We start from the raw sequence: 16832 nt of genomic DNA on the forward strand, positions 1-16832 counted from the left end.
CTATATATTAACACAGCCTTGACAAATCCAGTGTCAACTAATCATTTGTTTCTAATCTTCTCATGTGTGCCCTTTGAATGTGTTCAGGAAAATACATAGCAGGTTGAGCAGCTGATTTTTAAACAAACCTGCATTGAGTTGGCACTTCAAGGCCATAGCAATAGCACAGAGAGATTCACACTTAATGAGGCTTTTAACCCACAACAGGAAGCAACACTGGCCAAGCCCAGAGCACACATGGAGATTGTCGGCCATCAGACTATTAAAAATGGATAGATGTGGGGGTTCTGGAATGAAGACTCGAGGTCTCAGGTTACAGCTTACCTAAGTGCACCACATTCAGTCAGGCGTGATTCAGGGCTGCCAGATAAGACATAGGTCCCACCCAATCCCCTCAAGCTATAGCAAGCACATGAATCATTTGGTGGGTTTGTCTGTCTTGTGGATCTGATATCCACCACATCCAAATAGCATATTCCAAACATTTGAATGGGGATGGTTTGCTGAGGTGGTCAACGGCATTCAACAAAAGATCCCATACGGTATACGAAGGAGGGCCTGTCCATCAGATTTCCCACTCCCAAGCAAACTACAGCTCCGCCCACAGCTCGGTTGATTGGCTGTGGTGATGGTGGTGGGGGATGATTGACGGGTGCACTGACATATCATCACAGCCTGGGCGGAGAACAATGGATAAACGCTGAGGCTGTTTGCGAGGAGCTGTGGAGGAGGACAGCTGCATCCTGGGGAGGGCTGGCCAAGAAATGCAGTTAGAGTGGCTTTAATGACATGAGAGTCCAGAAGGAAGTGCCCTGGTTGAACTGGAAGTCCTTTGTCTGGCTCCCATTGAGACGGATTATCGAATCAATTACTGGTCTGATAGACCATAAGGTGCATACATCCTGTGAAGACATCTTTAACACAACAGAAAGTGACTTGTGCACTGTGCATGACATCATGTAGCAGGTTCAGGAGAGCACAACAGTAGGTTAGGATGAGCGGTCAAATGGACCAGGGTAGCAGAGGGGCCTTTTGTGTTGAGTGATGAAATATAGCCTGAAGGAACACATCAGGAGGGGATCCTGGCAGAACGTCTGAAATAATTTTTCTGTTTTGTACTTTGTCTTGGAGACTGTCCCACCCAGAAGGACCTCTGCAGTATGTCATTGACACAGCATGCTGAAAGGTGGCTGGATAGAGAACTATAACTCCCCTCATGGCTGAGGTTTTCTGGCAGCGCTGTGGCACAGTGCTCTGAAAGCCTCCATTCTAGTCCTGCGCAGCCAGGCCAGAGAGGCTAAGTGAGAGGACAGCCTCCCAACCTGGGCTGACTCCTGCAGAGAGCTGGCCAAGCTGCACACGCCAAGCACCACTAGCCTGAAACAGACGCATCTGCTTTTGAAATCAGAGAGAGAACAGGGACCTTTACTTCTGTTTGTGGAGGTTAAGACAGTAGAGGATATTCCACCAGAAACTGTGTGTGTGTGTGTGTGTGTGTGTGTGTGTGTGTGCGCGTATGTGTGAGTTTGGACGCCCCAGTGACCTCTTGCTTGATTATTATTTTTCCAAACCCTGATTACCAGTGTAAAAAGTCTGTAGAAATGAGTTTGCAAAACACACCTGGAGTAATTTGTACCTTACAACATGATCAGAGTTCAGGAATGATGTCAGGAAGTACAATGGCTAAGTACAGTACAAAGTTCTGTGGACACGGTTGTCAGACCATGGCTAAGTGAAGGACATGCAGAGCATGTCACGTGCAGTCATAACCATTACCAACCGTGACTAAAATCCATTTCCCTCTCCAATATCGATGGATGATTCCATTAGTTGTGAACTGGAGGACAGCTGTTCTGGGGGACTCGAGCGTTCAGCCCCACAGAGAAAACCAATCATCATGAAAGGAGAGAGATCAGCACTTCGAAAGTGCACAGAAAACAAAGGGACGGTCCGGAATCGAAGGCCATGAACTTTTATTTTAATCGTTATTCATTTTTGTCCGTTTGATAATATACTTGAAAGTAGGGGGTCGGGGGGGGGTAAAGTCTCGTTGGAAGACAGAGGGGTAAAGATTTACAAAACAATGTCTTCAGTGAACAGAGAAAATGTACATTACATTACATGATCATAGTAGCTGACAAAATTAATACATCCCTTAAAAAAAGAACATACGAATTGATGGGAGGAGGAAGAGGGAGAGGAGGAGGGTGGGGGTTACTGTAAGCGCATTTAAGGCAATCGCTAGTTAGCTGAGTTTGCTCGAAAATAGTGTCACTCCTTCCCCTGGGTATGGTAACTGAAGCAGACCCGTGTTCAGTGATGAAAGAGGAGGCCGTGGTGTTCTAGAGCCTTGAACAGGTGCTGGAGGACCAGGGAGCTCAGGTGAACATGGCTGGGAGGAGGTCTCACTGCAGCTGGTTAATATTGCAGCACACTGCCCCGGCAGAAAGAAGAGAGCCAGAATAGGTTCACTCTTGCGGCCACTTGACTTTCTCCTATTTCAGCTGATTGACATACTGTGTGTGTGTGTTTAGGTTGGGGGTTTGTCAGCAGGCATCTATTGCGATTCCATTATACCATACGTCACAGCTGCTCCTGACAATGTAGTATGAACTTGACTAAATACTACAAGGACATTCCTTCAGTTAAAGGAAAACGATTGTTTTCGATGAAAGCAGTTCCATTTACAAACTTAAACACGGATACCCTCTTGAGCAGTGAATAAAACATTTTGAATTCAAACTGCCTCCACACCGCTTCCTGAAGTCAGAGTATGTTGGGGAGAGAGAGATCAGGGGCATATGTACAAATTCAGAGAAGATAGATGACTTTAAAAGGAGTGTTAAATGTCATTCAGTAGAAGCCAAGCAACCCCTGCTGGTATAACGCAGAAAATAGAGGGCATGTGAAAAAACTGTAAGAAGTGTAGGAGAATGTTCATCACCAGATCATTTTTCAAGTTTAGTACAATTTCAGGAAATCTTTTCGCAGCTGTCACCACAATAAACATAGCAATTTATAACTTTGGGTCATTTGTCAACTGCCGAGTAGTTCTACTGTTCAAGCTGCAAAGGGGAATGTACCGTAAATATTCACAGAAAGAAGGTAAGAGGCTACAGGAAATTATCAAGACACATGTACATATCAACAAATGTATATATTACACAGCAATCAATAAGGATGTTTGTGTATGCCTGTGGACATTTTGGTACAGTACATGTTGATTTGCTTGGACTGTTAAAAAATAAAGAAATCACTACCAAGTCCAGTTTTTTTTGTTGATTTTGGAAAAATAAAGTGTAGGTTTCAGCACGAGGGGTCTTCGTTGAGAAGAAGACATGGGAGTTGGGGTGAACACATTGTGGATCTTCTCTCTCCTCCGTCTTCTCTCGCTTTCTGTCGCCCCCTCCCTCCTCTTCCTCCGTCCCCCCATTTTGCCCTGAACTTAGTCTGCTTCCAGGGACATGCCGTCCAGATTGTCCCATGTCCCTCTCTGTAGTCCAGTCTACTCGGGGGCACTGAGGAGGGGAGAGTCCACATCAGCTGACCTGAGACCAGAGACCAGAGGAGGGGGCCTGCTGACCAGTAGAGCAGTCAGTCATCGTCACGCAGGTCCTGAATCAGCTCTCCACTCTGCTCACATGGACATGCATCCATCCCAGCTCAGGGAGAGAGACGGAGAGAGGACTGGCGACAAAAGGAGCAGAAGGAGGATGCAGTCTGGTCTGGTGTGGTGAGATCTACAGTAAGTGGTTTGGCTGTAGTGAAGAGGGGCGTCGCACTACCCTGCATGGCAGAGATAAGATTTCCCAGACTTTGGTTTCCTCGATGAGTCTGTGAGTGGTCTTACAATCTGTGTACGCATCTTTGTGTGTCTGCACCCATCTGCATCCAATCTCTGTGTGTATACGAATATGTGAGTGAGAGTGTGAGCGAGTGTGCGTGTGTTCAGGATCAGCGCCGGGTTCCAGTTCCCCCCCCCACAGAGTTGATGTTCCATGTTCCAAAGGCCAGCGAGTCCAGTGCAGCATAAACAGTGCGTCCTCGGAGAGAAGACCCCAAAGAATAACCCGTCTGAGCGTTCGCCTTGCGTCCCGTCACAAAAAAAACCCAAAGCCAAAAACGTCTACCTTCACTCACTTTTACATCACGAGCCACGAATACGACTCGCTCGGCCACGAAAGAAAAACCGGTGCAGTCACGAACACAATCTCCAAGCTGCCACATGATCTGCAAACAAACAGAGAGATAGAGATACAGAGAGCGAGAGTGAGCGAGAGAGACTCAAAATGGCGAGCGCAGAAGAACAAGGACATGATCACATTCTCGTCATGTCCCACAGGGAGAGCTACGAGCCCACAGACAAGTCAGCTGACAAAACAAAGCTCATAAGTAACACGTCGTGACATGGTTTAATTACTCAAACCCCACTCTGGGCAAAAGGACTGAAAGGATTAAAGATGCCGTGATTGAAAAAAATGAAAAAGTAGACAGGATGGTCCCAGATGAACACTGGCTAGAGGGGAGTTAGGGATTAGGGGGAACGCATTTGGTTACACTATGTTCTAGGATTCCCGAAAGAAAGACGATTTCCGAATCCCACCCTTGGAACGCCACACTGGCTAAACGACAGGGATGACATCACTGCTGCGAGCGCTGCCGGGTCGTTGCGGTCGCCGGGCGATGGGGAGAACAACACAGAAAACAACAGAGTGAAGGAAAAGAGGAGAGCGGGGTGCGTTTTCACCACCAGCCCCCCCCCCACACACACACACACACACACACTCACCTCAGTCGCAGTAGATGCCACAGACATCAAGGCCAGAGGATGAAGGCAAGAGAAAAGAACAAGAACAAAAACAAAAACTGGAGGGGGGGGGGGGGGGGGGGGAGAAGAGAAAGATAAATAGAGAGTGAGAACAACGCGAGCGTGTGTGTTGAGAGAACAGACAGGAGCACAGGAACATTCTAGCATGGGGTGCTGGGGGAGTGGAGGAGGAGGGGGGGGGGGCTGGGTGCAAGAGAGTCTGTACTTTTAATTTTTTGGGGTATAATAGAACACCATCCAAGTTGGTCCGGTTTTTTATGCTAGGTTCCAAAAACCCAACTGTGAAAAGTGCTGAGCTAACGAGTCACACGGGGCAGGGGATCGGAGGAGGGAGACGGGCTAGTGCCTCATCCTCGTCTGGGCTTCATCTGCTGTTCTGTGAGGTGGAGTGACAAGGAGGTGTGACCGGGGGGGGGACAGAGATGACAGGCTGAGGGACACATCAGCAAATGCTGTCTTTTAGCTCTCAGGGGTCAGCCCAGTGTCACGGCGGGACAGGTCAGAGCCACAGGAAGGAGAAGCAGAAGGACTAGCCTGCAGAGAAGGACCGGCGGCCATTTTACCTTCTCTTCCAGATCCTTTATCTGTCTCCTCTGGATGTCCGTCTTGTCCTCCAGGTCTCGGATTCTCTGAGAAGTGAGTCAAGTGAAAGTTAGAATATGCGGGTGCTCTTTGGTGAACACAGGGTTGAACTATTTCCATCCCCTTTTCACGTGCGGTCTGACTGTGAGCTTATACACATGTGTTTCGTAAACCTATGCTGAGAGAGGCTTGCCAATCAGTAGTCTGCAGCAAACATGACATCACCACCATGCAACATATCTGAAAGGTACTGCAACTGTCTGAAAAGGGCGACGTCGAGTTATACTACAATCCACTGGTTTGGTAGATCTGGGACTTCACAATACTCTCTGAGCTGCATGACATCAGACTAGATGAGGCTGCATGTGAAGGGCTGGCAGGTGATGATGACAGCTTCCTGTATGGAGGGAGGCAGAGTGGTGTGATAGCCATCTGTGTGGAAGTCTGGCACACAGATCTGCACTCGAGTCCTTCTCGGGACAATAACGGAAATCCCCGCCCTCTGTTGGATGAGACTGGAACTGCATGTCGGTGCTTTGCGAAACCCGACATCCGAGGGGGAGGTGAGGAGTGGAAGGGCCGGGGGGAGGTCGTGTCTGGCTGGGCCTGGGGCCTGGGTTACCTGGTGCGCCTGGTGCAGCAGCTCCATCCTCTCCTGGAGGATCTGGCAGTCGTACTCGCGGCTCTTCCTCAGCATCTGCCGGCGCAGCTTCTCCACGGCCGTGCGCAGCTCGTCCTTCTGCCGCTCGTCCAGCGGCTCGCCGTACGCGATCACCTTGTCCTGCTGCAGGGCGTTGTACAGCGTGGCCTCCAGCTCCTGGATTTGCTGCGGGGCGTCAGGGGGAGTGGGGAGAGGTCGGCGGGGAGGAACAGGAATTGAGGGACGGCGGTGGAAAAGGCTAAGTTCTTTCCTCAAAATTGAGGATTGGTATAACAGAATGCGGGTGTGCCGTCTGTGGTGGAGGTCAGGGTGGCGACCCCTTGGGGAAGGCTCACCAGGTAGGCTTGGTCCAAAGCCTGCTTCCTGTAGTCCAGCTCCTCCTCCAGGTAGCCTTTCTGCTTGCAGAACATCTCCTGGGGAACCGACACACACACAGGCAAAGGGTTATGGTGATCAAACCAATTATCTCTGTCACATTGTTCCTATGAAGTATATATATATATATATATATATATATATATATATACTTCATTCATTTGATGTGGATGGAGAGAAGCTCTCACCATCTCCATCTCCAGGTCCATCATCTTCTGGTGCAGCGATGCCTCGGTGCCCTCAATCTGCTGGATCCACTAGGGGGAGACACACACCACCGAAACGCCCCAGTCAGACGAGACACTCGTACCAACTGCCAGACCACTAGCTACATGTATGACTCATGCTGCGTCAAGATTCTCTGCACTTTACGTGTTCCCTTCGGGAAAACACTCTGGGATCAACAAGCAGAAGCAGTGACGTCGCCTTCTTGCTGATACCCATCTAACGACACGAAGCTGAGCAGGGATGAGCGTGTCCACTTGGCTGCCCGAGGAACTACCAAGCACCGAGTTTCAACTCGATGCCTTTAACTTCCCCACGAGCTCACGTACCTTCTCAGCTAAAGAGAGCACCGTGCTGGCTTGGATAATGGCCACTTGTTCCTCATTGCGAAGGTTCTGCATGGGAAACGGCATGAAGCGAACCGAAAAAGAACATGTCATATATAATAATGATAACTAATAATAGATATCAGAGTGCTTTTTATATTTGTGTTATGTCGTTGAATGATATGGTGGATGTTTACACTCACCCCGTTATCACCGAGAATATCAAGGAGCTTGATCAGGTCAGGTATACACACATCCTAGGGGCAGAACAACCACACACACACACACACACACACAATCAGAAGAGTGTTTACCATACTTAAAGTGATAGGTCTGTGGAGGTGGAGGTGTGAGAGGCCTGTGGCCAGCGATTGGTCATGTGACGGTCATGTGACGGTCATGTGACGGGGGTGTACCTTGACGCCTTCCTTCATGCAGTAGATCTGCAGGGCGCTGACGCCCTCGGAGAACGGGTGCATCCTCAGGTGGTTGAACGGAGGGGAGCGCCGCTCTCGCTCCTGGAGGGGGGGGGGGCGACAAACGTACACATCAGAACTTTCTCTCTCATCCCTCATCTCCCTCTACAGTCGTTCCGTAAAACACGTCCCGTCCCCGTCCCCCCCGCTACGCCAAGACGAGCTCGAAATGCGGCGAGGGAACCGTGAACAGCCTATCAGAAGGTGTCTCAGGTTCTGCTGGCTTGAAAGGGCATTCGTCTGTGGATGGTCGGGTTCCTTGCTGTGCTAGTCTCGAACCACTAGGCAGCAGCACCATGCCATGTGGACTCTGCAGTATCTGCACTGCAGCAGAAAGGAGCACAAAGACCTGTGTCTGGAGTCTGGTGCCTGGCTGGGGAGAGAACTGCAACTGATTAGCATTTTGGCAGCACTTGTGCTGCCTGTGCTGTAGGCCCATTATCATGTGTTGCACGCCTGTGGCCTACATGTGCTTGGAAGACACTGAAAACAATGAGTGTGTGTTGTTGTTTGTGTATGTGTGTCCAAGATGGCAATGTGTGTGTGTGCGCGTGCATCCGTGCCTGCTATTTTTGCATGGATCTCTACTTTTTACTCCCACAACGTTTTTCTAAATTAAGTTTGAATGACTAATGTCAGCTTTGTCAGGTTGTTGAAAATGCATGAACTACATCTCAAACTAAATCTTCAGCCAGAACTGAAGTATTTCACTGCATAATACACATTCATAAATATAAAGTATGTACTGAGAAGTGTCTTTAGATTGCCATAACTGCTGTCTGTGCCTTAATGGGGATATAAAGGCCTACTCTATTCTACTGTGAGTCCAGAAGGGTCACCTCCAGTTCCAGTATCCTGAACTCCAGCAGTTCATTCTGGTCCTTGGAGTCTTGGAGTTCCTGATGAACGCGATTAGACTCGGCATCCAGCTTCTCCATCTACACAAACACAGAGGGAAATAAGAAATAGAGCAGAATGATACTCTATCCTCAAAATCGAGCAAAGTAAAGCAACCGTTATGGGTTCTCCTTCTACGAGTGTCGACAGGAAGCATACCTCATCCAAAATCTCCTGGTTCCTGCGGAGGAAGAGCTGCCTCTCCTCCACCCACTTGGAGTCCTGACGGAGAACACACAGACGAACATGAGCAAGTGTGTGTGTGTGTGTGTGTGTGTGTATGGGTGTGTGTCAGAATAAGGAATGCACTGTCCGGGGGCACATTCATGTAACTGATATTTGAAATGTTCAAAGTCTCCCATGGCAACCGTTTGTCACGGACAGTACTCCTACTGGAAAAGGCGATGCTCATTGGCGTCATGACGATGACCCTGATTTATAATTGTTGTTGCATGGCAACAGGATCAATAAACACTCAAAGGCTTGGTCTGTTGCCATTTCATCTCGTCAAGCTTAATCACCATTTGATCAGTGATGCCAGACTCTGGAGCTCTAATGACTTTTTCATACTGCTTTTGTCCAATAGGCTTCATGATCCGACTGTACTAGTAAAGGACCAATAACACACATTGGGACAGGGTTAGGTCAGTGTTGGGTTAGTGTTGAAACAATGTTGGGTTTGTTTTGGGAGAGTGTTGGGTTAGGCTTTGGAAAGTATCGAGAGAGTGTTGGGTTAGAGTTGGGAAAGTATCGAGAGAGTGTTGGGTTAGAGTTGGAGAGTTTTGAGAGAGTGTTGGGTTAGAGTTGGGAGAGTTTTTAGAGAGTGTTGGGTTAGAGTTGGGAGAATATCGAGAGAGGGTTGGGTTAGAGTTGGAAGAGTATCGAGAGAGTGTTGGGTTAGAGTTGGAAGAGTATCGAGAGAGTGTTGGGTCAGGGTTGGGAGAGTATCAAGGGAGTGTTGGGTTAGAGTTGGAAGAGTATCGAGAGAGTGTTGGGTCAGGGTTGGGAGAGTATCAAGGGAGTGTTGGGTTAGAGTTGGAAGAGTATCGAGAGAGTGTTGGGTCAGGGTTGGAAGACTATCGAGAGAGTGTTGGTTCAGGGTTGGAAGAGTATCGAAAGAGTGTTGGGTTAGAGTTGGAAGAGTATCGAGAGAGTGTTGGGTCAGGGTTGGAAGACTATCGAGAGAGTGTTGGGTCAGGGTTGGAAGAGTATCGAAAGAGTGTTGGGTTAGAGTTGGAAGAGTATCGAAAGAGTGTTGGGTTAGAGTTGGAAGAGTATCGAAAGAGTGTTGGGTCAGGGTTGGGAGAGTATCGAAAGAGTGTTGGGTCAGGGTTGGGAGAGTACTGTGTCAGTTGGAGAGCAGATCCATACCTGTCCTCTAAGCGTGAGCTCCTTCTCCAGGTCCTCGATCTTGGCCTTGTACCTGAGAACGTCTGCATGAAGCTGCTCCTGAGCCTGCAACACACCAGCACATCTCCAGCATGAGGTGGAGCACCCCAGCAGCAACACCAACAGCTGGATCCTGTCAGGATCCAGGAAGCATAGCGTGCTCTCTGAGCCAGGTTACCTTGGCCTCCATCTCAGCGTCCAGCACCCCTCCCTTCTGCTCCTGCAGCAGGGCATACGCCCGCTGCAACGCCTGGTACTCCCTGGTCAACTGGCGGAAACGCAACTCCGACTCCTCATTGGCCAGCCCCTGGAACACATGGTACACAAGGGCTTGGTCATGGGAGGCTAACACTCATTGGCAGCTTGGTGAACTGGAACAATCAATCAAATGGATTCCGAGGGGGGGAATCCCCCCTCGCATCCATCTTTCCTCCAGAAAGATAGATGCGCCCCAGACAGCAGAAGGTGGGGGTCAGGTGGGGGTCAGATGGCTGAGTGGTTAGGGAGTTGGGCTATGAATCAGAAGGTTGTTGGTTTGATTCCCAGCTGTGCAAAATGACGTTGTGTCCTTGGGCAAGGCACTTCCCCCTACTTGCCTCAGGGAGAATGTCCCTGTACTTACTGTACGTCGCTCTGGATAGGAGCGTCTGCTAAATGACTAAATGTAAATGTAAGGTTAGCAGTTAGAGCAGCAGTGTGGACACTCACAACGTCCAGGTCTTCGTCAGGCGTGGCCGGGGTGCGGTCCATGCGGAAGGAGGCCACAGAGGAAGATTCGGAGTCCATGGACTCCTCATCGTAGCCGTAGAAAGTGTCCACGACAATGTGTCTCTGTGGAACACGCCCCCCCCACCACAACCGGGAGCTGTCAATCTCTGTGCAGGACACACGACTGACAGAACGTCGTGTTTAAAAAAAAAAAAGTTTCTAAAATACTTTACCTTGATTGGCCGAGAACTTCGTTTATGTCTCTTCTTCCGTAGGAGTTTCTCCCTATCCTGAAACATAGTATTGAATGAACATTCCGCACACTACGAGAACAAAGGAACTTATTCATGTAAACACGAATCATGGGGAAAACACCAGGCCATAGCTGTCGCTGTCAGAGATCTAATCAGGGAGATCCTCTCTGGTGACCCTATGGGTTAACTCTGCTCCGATCAAGCATTGGTGTCGTTGAATGGATGAATATGTATGATATGCCCTGCTCTAGAACAATGATCTCTGTAGATATGTACAGGTCAATCCATTCAGGTCTATTTTAACAAAGGCACAACATCCATCATGTGTTGGGTGTAAACAAAAAGATTTTCATTTATATTTCATCTGTATATTTTAGACCGCATGTATCTTTTGTGCAAAAATGGTCTCCAAATGCTTAAACACAAGCAATTAAATACGATGACCGGTACGGTAAACGTGAAGAGCTGACTCACTCTGGTCAGTTCGTCGATCATATTCTGCTGTTCCAGGACCTGCATCTTGAGGAACTCTATCTCCTGGTCGTCGTGAGCCTGGTCCAGGTCGTTGAGGGACTTGAGTTTCTTCAGTGGCGGATGAGAGCCAATTTTCTCCTTCTAGACTCACAAACACACACACACACACCCACACACACACACACACACACACACAGGAATGCCCTTAGAGTCAGTGTCTTCAGTACAAACCCCTGCTGTAATGCTACAGGCTTACAACACATTGTAGATGGCGACTCCATGATAAATGTATTATATAATTGTATCATGACAGTTGCATCGTTGAAGATTATATATAGGTCTACATGTATCTGATAAAAGAACATGGTTGACATGTTATTATACAGTTCCTTCATGGCAACTCTGAATAGGGATTACATGACATACTATACTGACATGGTTCTACACAACTGTCACTATAACTGACTCATCCTAACTGAGTTAATAAACCAGAGTCAAAATAAATGATATACAAGCTTGCCTTCAGGCATTAGATAGGCCTACAAATGGGGTCACCAGACCACCATATTGTAGATGAGTTGTCTTCAACTCTGGTCCACAGATCCTACTGTGATCAGTGGTTCTTAACCCTGTCCTCAGGGAACTCCTGTCCTGCATGTTTTAGATGTTTCCCTGCTCCACCATACGTGATTCAAATGAAAGGGTCATTATCAAGCTCAGCAGAAGCCTGCTAACGACCCTTCATTTGAATCAAGTGTGTTAAAGAAGTAAAACATCTTAATCATACAGGACAGTGGGCCCCGTGGACCAGGGTGAAGACGACTGTTGGAGAGGACTGTGGTTCTCCTCACCATCTCCAAGTTGTCCTTGGCCAGGACCTTGAGCTTGTCTTCCAGGCGCTGGAGGGTCTGCGTGAGATCATCGTTCCTCTTGCTCATGAGCCTGTTCTTTTCCAGCAGGGGTTTGCACTGCTTCTCCGACTCCCGTACACGTTTCAGCTATGAGCAGGGAGCACAGGGAGAGAGGGTGGAAGCAACAAGGTTTGGGTTGAGTTCAACTAAGTTCTGTAAACCTCACAGTAGTAAATATTGTGTGCAGGTTTTAGTATGCACCTCCATCAGAGACGCAGACTGTCTCTCCGCCTTCAAGAGAAGGCTCAAGACGCACTTGTTCCGGGAGTACAATGGTACTTAGGAATGGTCTGTTGAACCCAATGCTAGTTTCATCAAGGATCACAATGACTCTTGCTTAGAGACTGTTGCTCTTGTTGGTTAGTGGTAGCTCATTTAAACTGTTGTATTCTATTTTAGTTAATCTTATTTTTAATGTTATTGTTGCTTGCTTTTCTACAGGTACACTTGCACTTAGAGATTCATGTTGTTTAATTGTAACTTGCTTAACTACATGCTCTTATGGTTTTTCCCTTTGGCACTTACTTTTTGGTTTGTTCACAATGTGCTTCTTATTTTGGGTACCCGCTATGCTTTGGGGCAATCTTGTTGTTATTATCAGTGACCTATGCACTTTGTAAAGCTCTCTCTTGGAAGTCGCTTTGGATAAAAGCGTCTGCTAAATGAATACATGTAAATGTAAATAGATGGAAGCTCAGAGCAGGTCCTACCAGCTCGTTCCTCTCGTCCACGAGCAGGGAGTTGCGGTCCTCCAGTTTGCGGATGGTGGAGTTCAGATCAGCCATGCGTCTCTGATTCCTCCGCATGTCCTGAAACAATCACATTAGCTAAGTTGAAGGCAAAACTGCATTATGAAACGGAGCAGAATGCAACCTTACCTAACATGTTGTGTCAAGCCGAAAATAACTTATTTCCTGCTGTGAAATGATTGAAGTGGAACAAAGATATTAACTGACCCTAAAAATTGACCAAAAATCGAAAGAGATATGGGCCCCTATCTCAGAAATGGAAATCACGAGGAATAAACCATAAGTAATTTAATTATCAACAGACAATTTCTCACGACTGTGGAATGGATCTTTTTTTCCCAGAGTGTCCCACCATTTACCCCTCATGAAAAGTTGACAGAGAAACAGGACTTGAACAGCTAGCAGCATCAACAGTGTTGCCTGTCTTAGTGGTGGTCAGAACATCAGGTAAGCCTTTTATTTATTTTATTTTTTTGTGATTTAAAAGCTACGTATTTTGATCTACAGTAATCCAAATCTGAGTTGGAGTGTTTATAACAAGGTTTATGAGGATAGAATCTGAATCTGAATTTGGTTTTATTGCCATGTAAGTTTTCACAACACAGAATTTACTGTGGCAGGAAGGTACATACAATAAACATATAGGGATCTTAAATGTTTTTAACAAGTTGAATGTATAAATAAAAAAGTCTATACTAGGGAGTTAAGCAATAATTAAACAGTATTGTAAGATATAAAACTGATATAAATATAATAAGTTACAAAATATATAAAATAAAAGGGGGCAGCATAGTGCAAAGTAAGTGGTGGATGGACTCAAATAATAAGAGAAATATTTGGAGAAGTTGTCTATAAAGTAACTATCTTCTCCTACGTAACTTTCATGCAAATTTAAACAAGGCTTAAAATATAACAGATTTCAAACTTTCGATACAAGTCTACAATACTGTATTTAAGAGAGTTTAACACAACAAATGTGTATAGCATATGTGGTTGGTGGGCAGAGCAGGTCTCACTGGACAGTTTGTTATAAAACAGTTTTGACCAAAATGTTAGTGTGTGTTCCATGAGGTACAGATAGCTGTGTCCTCTTATGACTGATAAATTGTCTTCTAACGGAAGGCACGTCCACTACTGAGTTGCCTTTTCATAGACGGATCACAAAGATCTTTGTTAAAGTCCTTTTGTTACTTACCATCAGTGGTATGCAATATTTGATTCCTGCATCCTAACTATTTGTTCCCACAGTTACTGCAAACATTGCAACCACAGTCCTTGTCAGAGGTGAAGGAGCTTTTTGGAGGTTTCCTATCTAGCAACAATGTCCAAAAACTCGTACAGGGTCAGTTCACATAATAATATATAATATATCTCTCCATCCCTCCACTTCTCCCCCCCCCCCATTCTCAGTTTCTTCACCCCTCCCTGTTCGCTCCCATGATCTAACCCTCCTTGCCTCTCTACCACCTCCGTCTTTTTCGGGATCCTTACCGGGCTGCCACAGTGCTCGGCCCCGTCCCCTGCCCGCCCAGGGATCTCCCTCTTGGGGCTTCCCAGGCCACACTCAGCCTCCTTCACCAGGAAGAGCTGCTCGTCCAGGGCGTCCTTCTGCAGTTGCAGCCTCTGCATGAAGCATGTGGCCGACTCCAGCTCCTTCTCCAGGGAGAAGATGGTGCGCTCTTTAGACTTGATCTCGTCCACCTGTGGAGTGGAAAAGCGCCGAATGAAAATGTCACAATGGAGAAAAGTCATGCAAGCCGGCCAGTCGGACAGATAGCCAGCCAGCTAGCCAGCCAGCCTGACAGCAAGCCAGCATGGCAGCCAAACACACATGACACAAACATGGATGCTTAGACACTCTTTCATAAATACATTGAGGTAGTCGGTGACACAGAGCAGAAGGTCATCAGTAGGGCTGTGATTATGTAACACCTTTTTGGTAAAGCTCATCTCATTCATTGATGGTCACACGCGCCATACTAATGTCAATGCATAAAGGAGGAATCAATGCTACCATTTCTCTGTTGAACAGACTGATTACAAGCATGTTATGGGCTATCACAACCATGTCATGGAGCCATGCATGTGATTCATTCTAATGGCTTTTTCGGAAGAACATGGCACCATGATAAGCATCAATAGTATTCGACACACGTATGCCCAGTAGGGCAAAGAAGTTCATCTCGGTTCAAATCTCTTCCCCCCCCTCACACAGACACACAGGGATTTTTCTGTCTGTGTGTTCCTCCCACAGTTCCTCAGTCTCAATATAAACCGAACAGGTCTACATGCACAGGCGTGGGTTAAGACCGTAGGGGACATGTACCATGGTGAAGAAACCACTCAAACATCCTCACCAGTTATTGCCGCCAGAGCAGGGGGTAGCGTCGACATGCTACTCACATACAGGCCCCGCAAACACACAGACATGCATACTAGCGCTCCTTCGTGAGCTACTGGCCGGTGCCTAGAAAGGGGGGTTAGATGGCTGAGCGGTTAGGGAATCGGGCTACCAATCAGAAGGTTGCCGGTTCGATTCCCGGCTGTGCAAAATGACGTTGTGTCCTCGGGCGAGGCACTTTACCCTGCTGTAAGTCGCTCTGGATGGGAGCGTCTGTTAAATGACTAAATGTAACACGTAGAGTGTGAGGCGCGTGCGTACCAGTCTGCGTATGTCCCTCTCCGAGTCCCACTTGATCTTGGAGATCTGCTCCTGGTGCTGCTGGTGCTCGGAGCGCAGGTCCCCGGCCTTCATCTTGTCGGCCTGGATCATGGTGCTGAGCGCCTCGTCCGTCTGCTTCTTGGTGGACTTGAGCTCGGCGATCTCCTGCAGCAGCTTGACGCGCTCCTGGTCGAAGAAGCGCCGCGCGTCCTCCTTGGCCTCGAGGGTCAGCGCCGTGCGCACCTTGGTTACGGGGCAGACGAGGAGGGGGAGATGAGAGGTTTAGGATGGCGTTTGGTGGGAGCGAAACTCGTTTGCGGAGAGACTTTTCGCATGTTCGGTCCTACTGAGGGGGTCGTCAAAGGCCTTTCTCCCCCCACCCCCCGACCCCCCGACCCCTGTCTAGACGAGCCCACGACCCCTGTCTAGACGAGCCCTCCGCCGTACCTTCTCCCCACTTCCGTCCCGTATGGCGCTGATGGCCGCTTTCAGCCGCTGGTTCTCGGCGTCCCTGATCTTGGCGGTGCGGGCCAGCTCCTGCTCGTGCTGCCTCACCAGGCTCTCCCTCAGCGCCTGCAGGTCCTTCTGCTTCTCCTCGTGCCACTTGGCCCGCTGCTCCGTCAGCGCGGCCGTGTGCCGGTGCTGCTCCTGCTCCCGGATGCGCTTGGCCTCCTGGACCTTCTCCCGCTCCAGCCTGCTCACCTGGACACACACACGCAGGTTAAAGGCTTCAACTCCCCTGCATCGGTGGTCACCTTTTCATTTGAGCCTGTATCACCGGTCATGTTATTATTGAAACCTGTGGTTATTTCATATTGTTGTGCTGTTTTTTTCCCCCAGCCTCGTGACGGTAAAGAGAGGGCAATGTAAACGGTTTAGGCAGTAAGAGAACAGTCATTGGATCATGGTTAGCAGTTAGCACTGTTGAATATGTATGGATGGGAATATAAGTTTATAGGTCCTCATGTTACTGTCAGACGAGGTAAATGTGAAAATACATCCTGCTTCATTTCCTTACATATTGGCAAAGATTTAAGCACACAGAACAGCACAAAAGTTGAGGATGTGTGTTCAAATGATTTCATCAACACATGCATAGACTGTTCACAGTTCTGAGGGTTTTGTGGCTGCTTATGTTGCATATGAGCCCTGCAGCAAAGACCTACAGTTTACCCCAGGCACTTACCTTGCATTTCTCCTGATGTAGTTCTATTTGAATGTCAGTTAGTTTGGACCTGAGATCTTCGTTGGCTGCCTGCAGGGCAGAGATGAGGGCTTCAGGCTTGTCGCCCTTGGTTCGCCCTTTCTTAGCCAT

The 16832-nt window shown here is 48.0% G+C and overlaps 1 protein-coding gene across 2 annotated transcripts; it reads right to left on the bottom strand.

Annotated features, from left to right (window-relative positions):
* Window positions 1–4815: 4815 nt before the first annotated feature.
* On the bottom strand, window positions 4816–16832 carry jakmip2 (janus kinase and microtubule interacting protein 2). Of its 2 annotated transcripts, none has more exons than XM_084698142.1 (21): window positions 16704–16832; window positions 15965–16219; window positions 15518–15760; window positions 14347–14556; window positions 12817–12915; window positions 12047–12193; window positions 11196–11336; window positions 10701–10757; window positions 10468–10590; window positions 9938–10066; window positions 9742–9825; window positions 8530–8592; window positions 8313–8411; window positions 7414–7515; window positions 7201–7254; window positions 7001–7066; window positions 6635–6703; window positions 6407–6484; window positions 6033–6236; window positions 5392–5457; window positions 4816–4866 (listed from the first exon to the last, which is right to left on the bottom strand). In XM_084698142.1, the coding sequence occupies exons 1-21, from the start codon at window positions 16830–16832 to the stop codon at window positions 4816–4818; spliced, it is 2469 nt and encodes an 822-aa protein (XP_084554268.1). The 2 variants fall into 2 exon arrangements, with proteins under 2 accessions (XP_084554268.1, XP_084554267.1); XM_084698141.1 differs by having other exon boundaries at window positions 14320–14556.

The sequence above is a fragment of the Hypomesus nipponensis genome, chromosome 5 (assembly GCF_054491055.1).
Source record: "Hypomesus nipponensis isolate SF chromosome 5, ASM5449105v1, whole genome shotgun sequence".
NCBI classification, from domain to species: domain Eukaryota; kingdom Metazoa; phylum Chordata; class Actinopteri; order Osmeriformes; family Osmeridae; genus Hypomesus; species Hypomesus nipponensis.

Bases quoted from the DNA above. Each gene is read 5' to 3' on its own strand.
- jakmip2 (XM_084698141.1), bottom strand. From the start codon at position 16,832: ATGGCTAAGAAAGGGCGAACCAAGGGCGACAAGCCTGAAGCCCTCATC. The intron at 16,220-16,703 runs GTAAGTGCCTGG...GTGTGTGTCCAG, and splicing joins TACATCAGGAGAAATGCAAG to GTGAGCAGGCTGGAGCGGGA. The intron at 15,761-15,964 runs GTACGGCGGAGG...CCCGTAACCAAG, and splicing joins GGGACGGAAGTGGGGAGAAG to GTGCGCACGGCGCTGACCCT.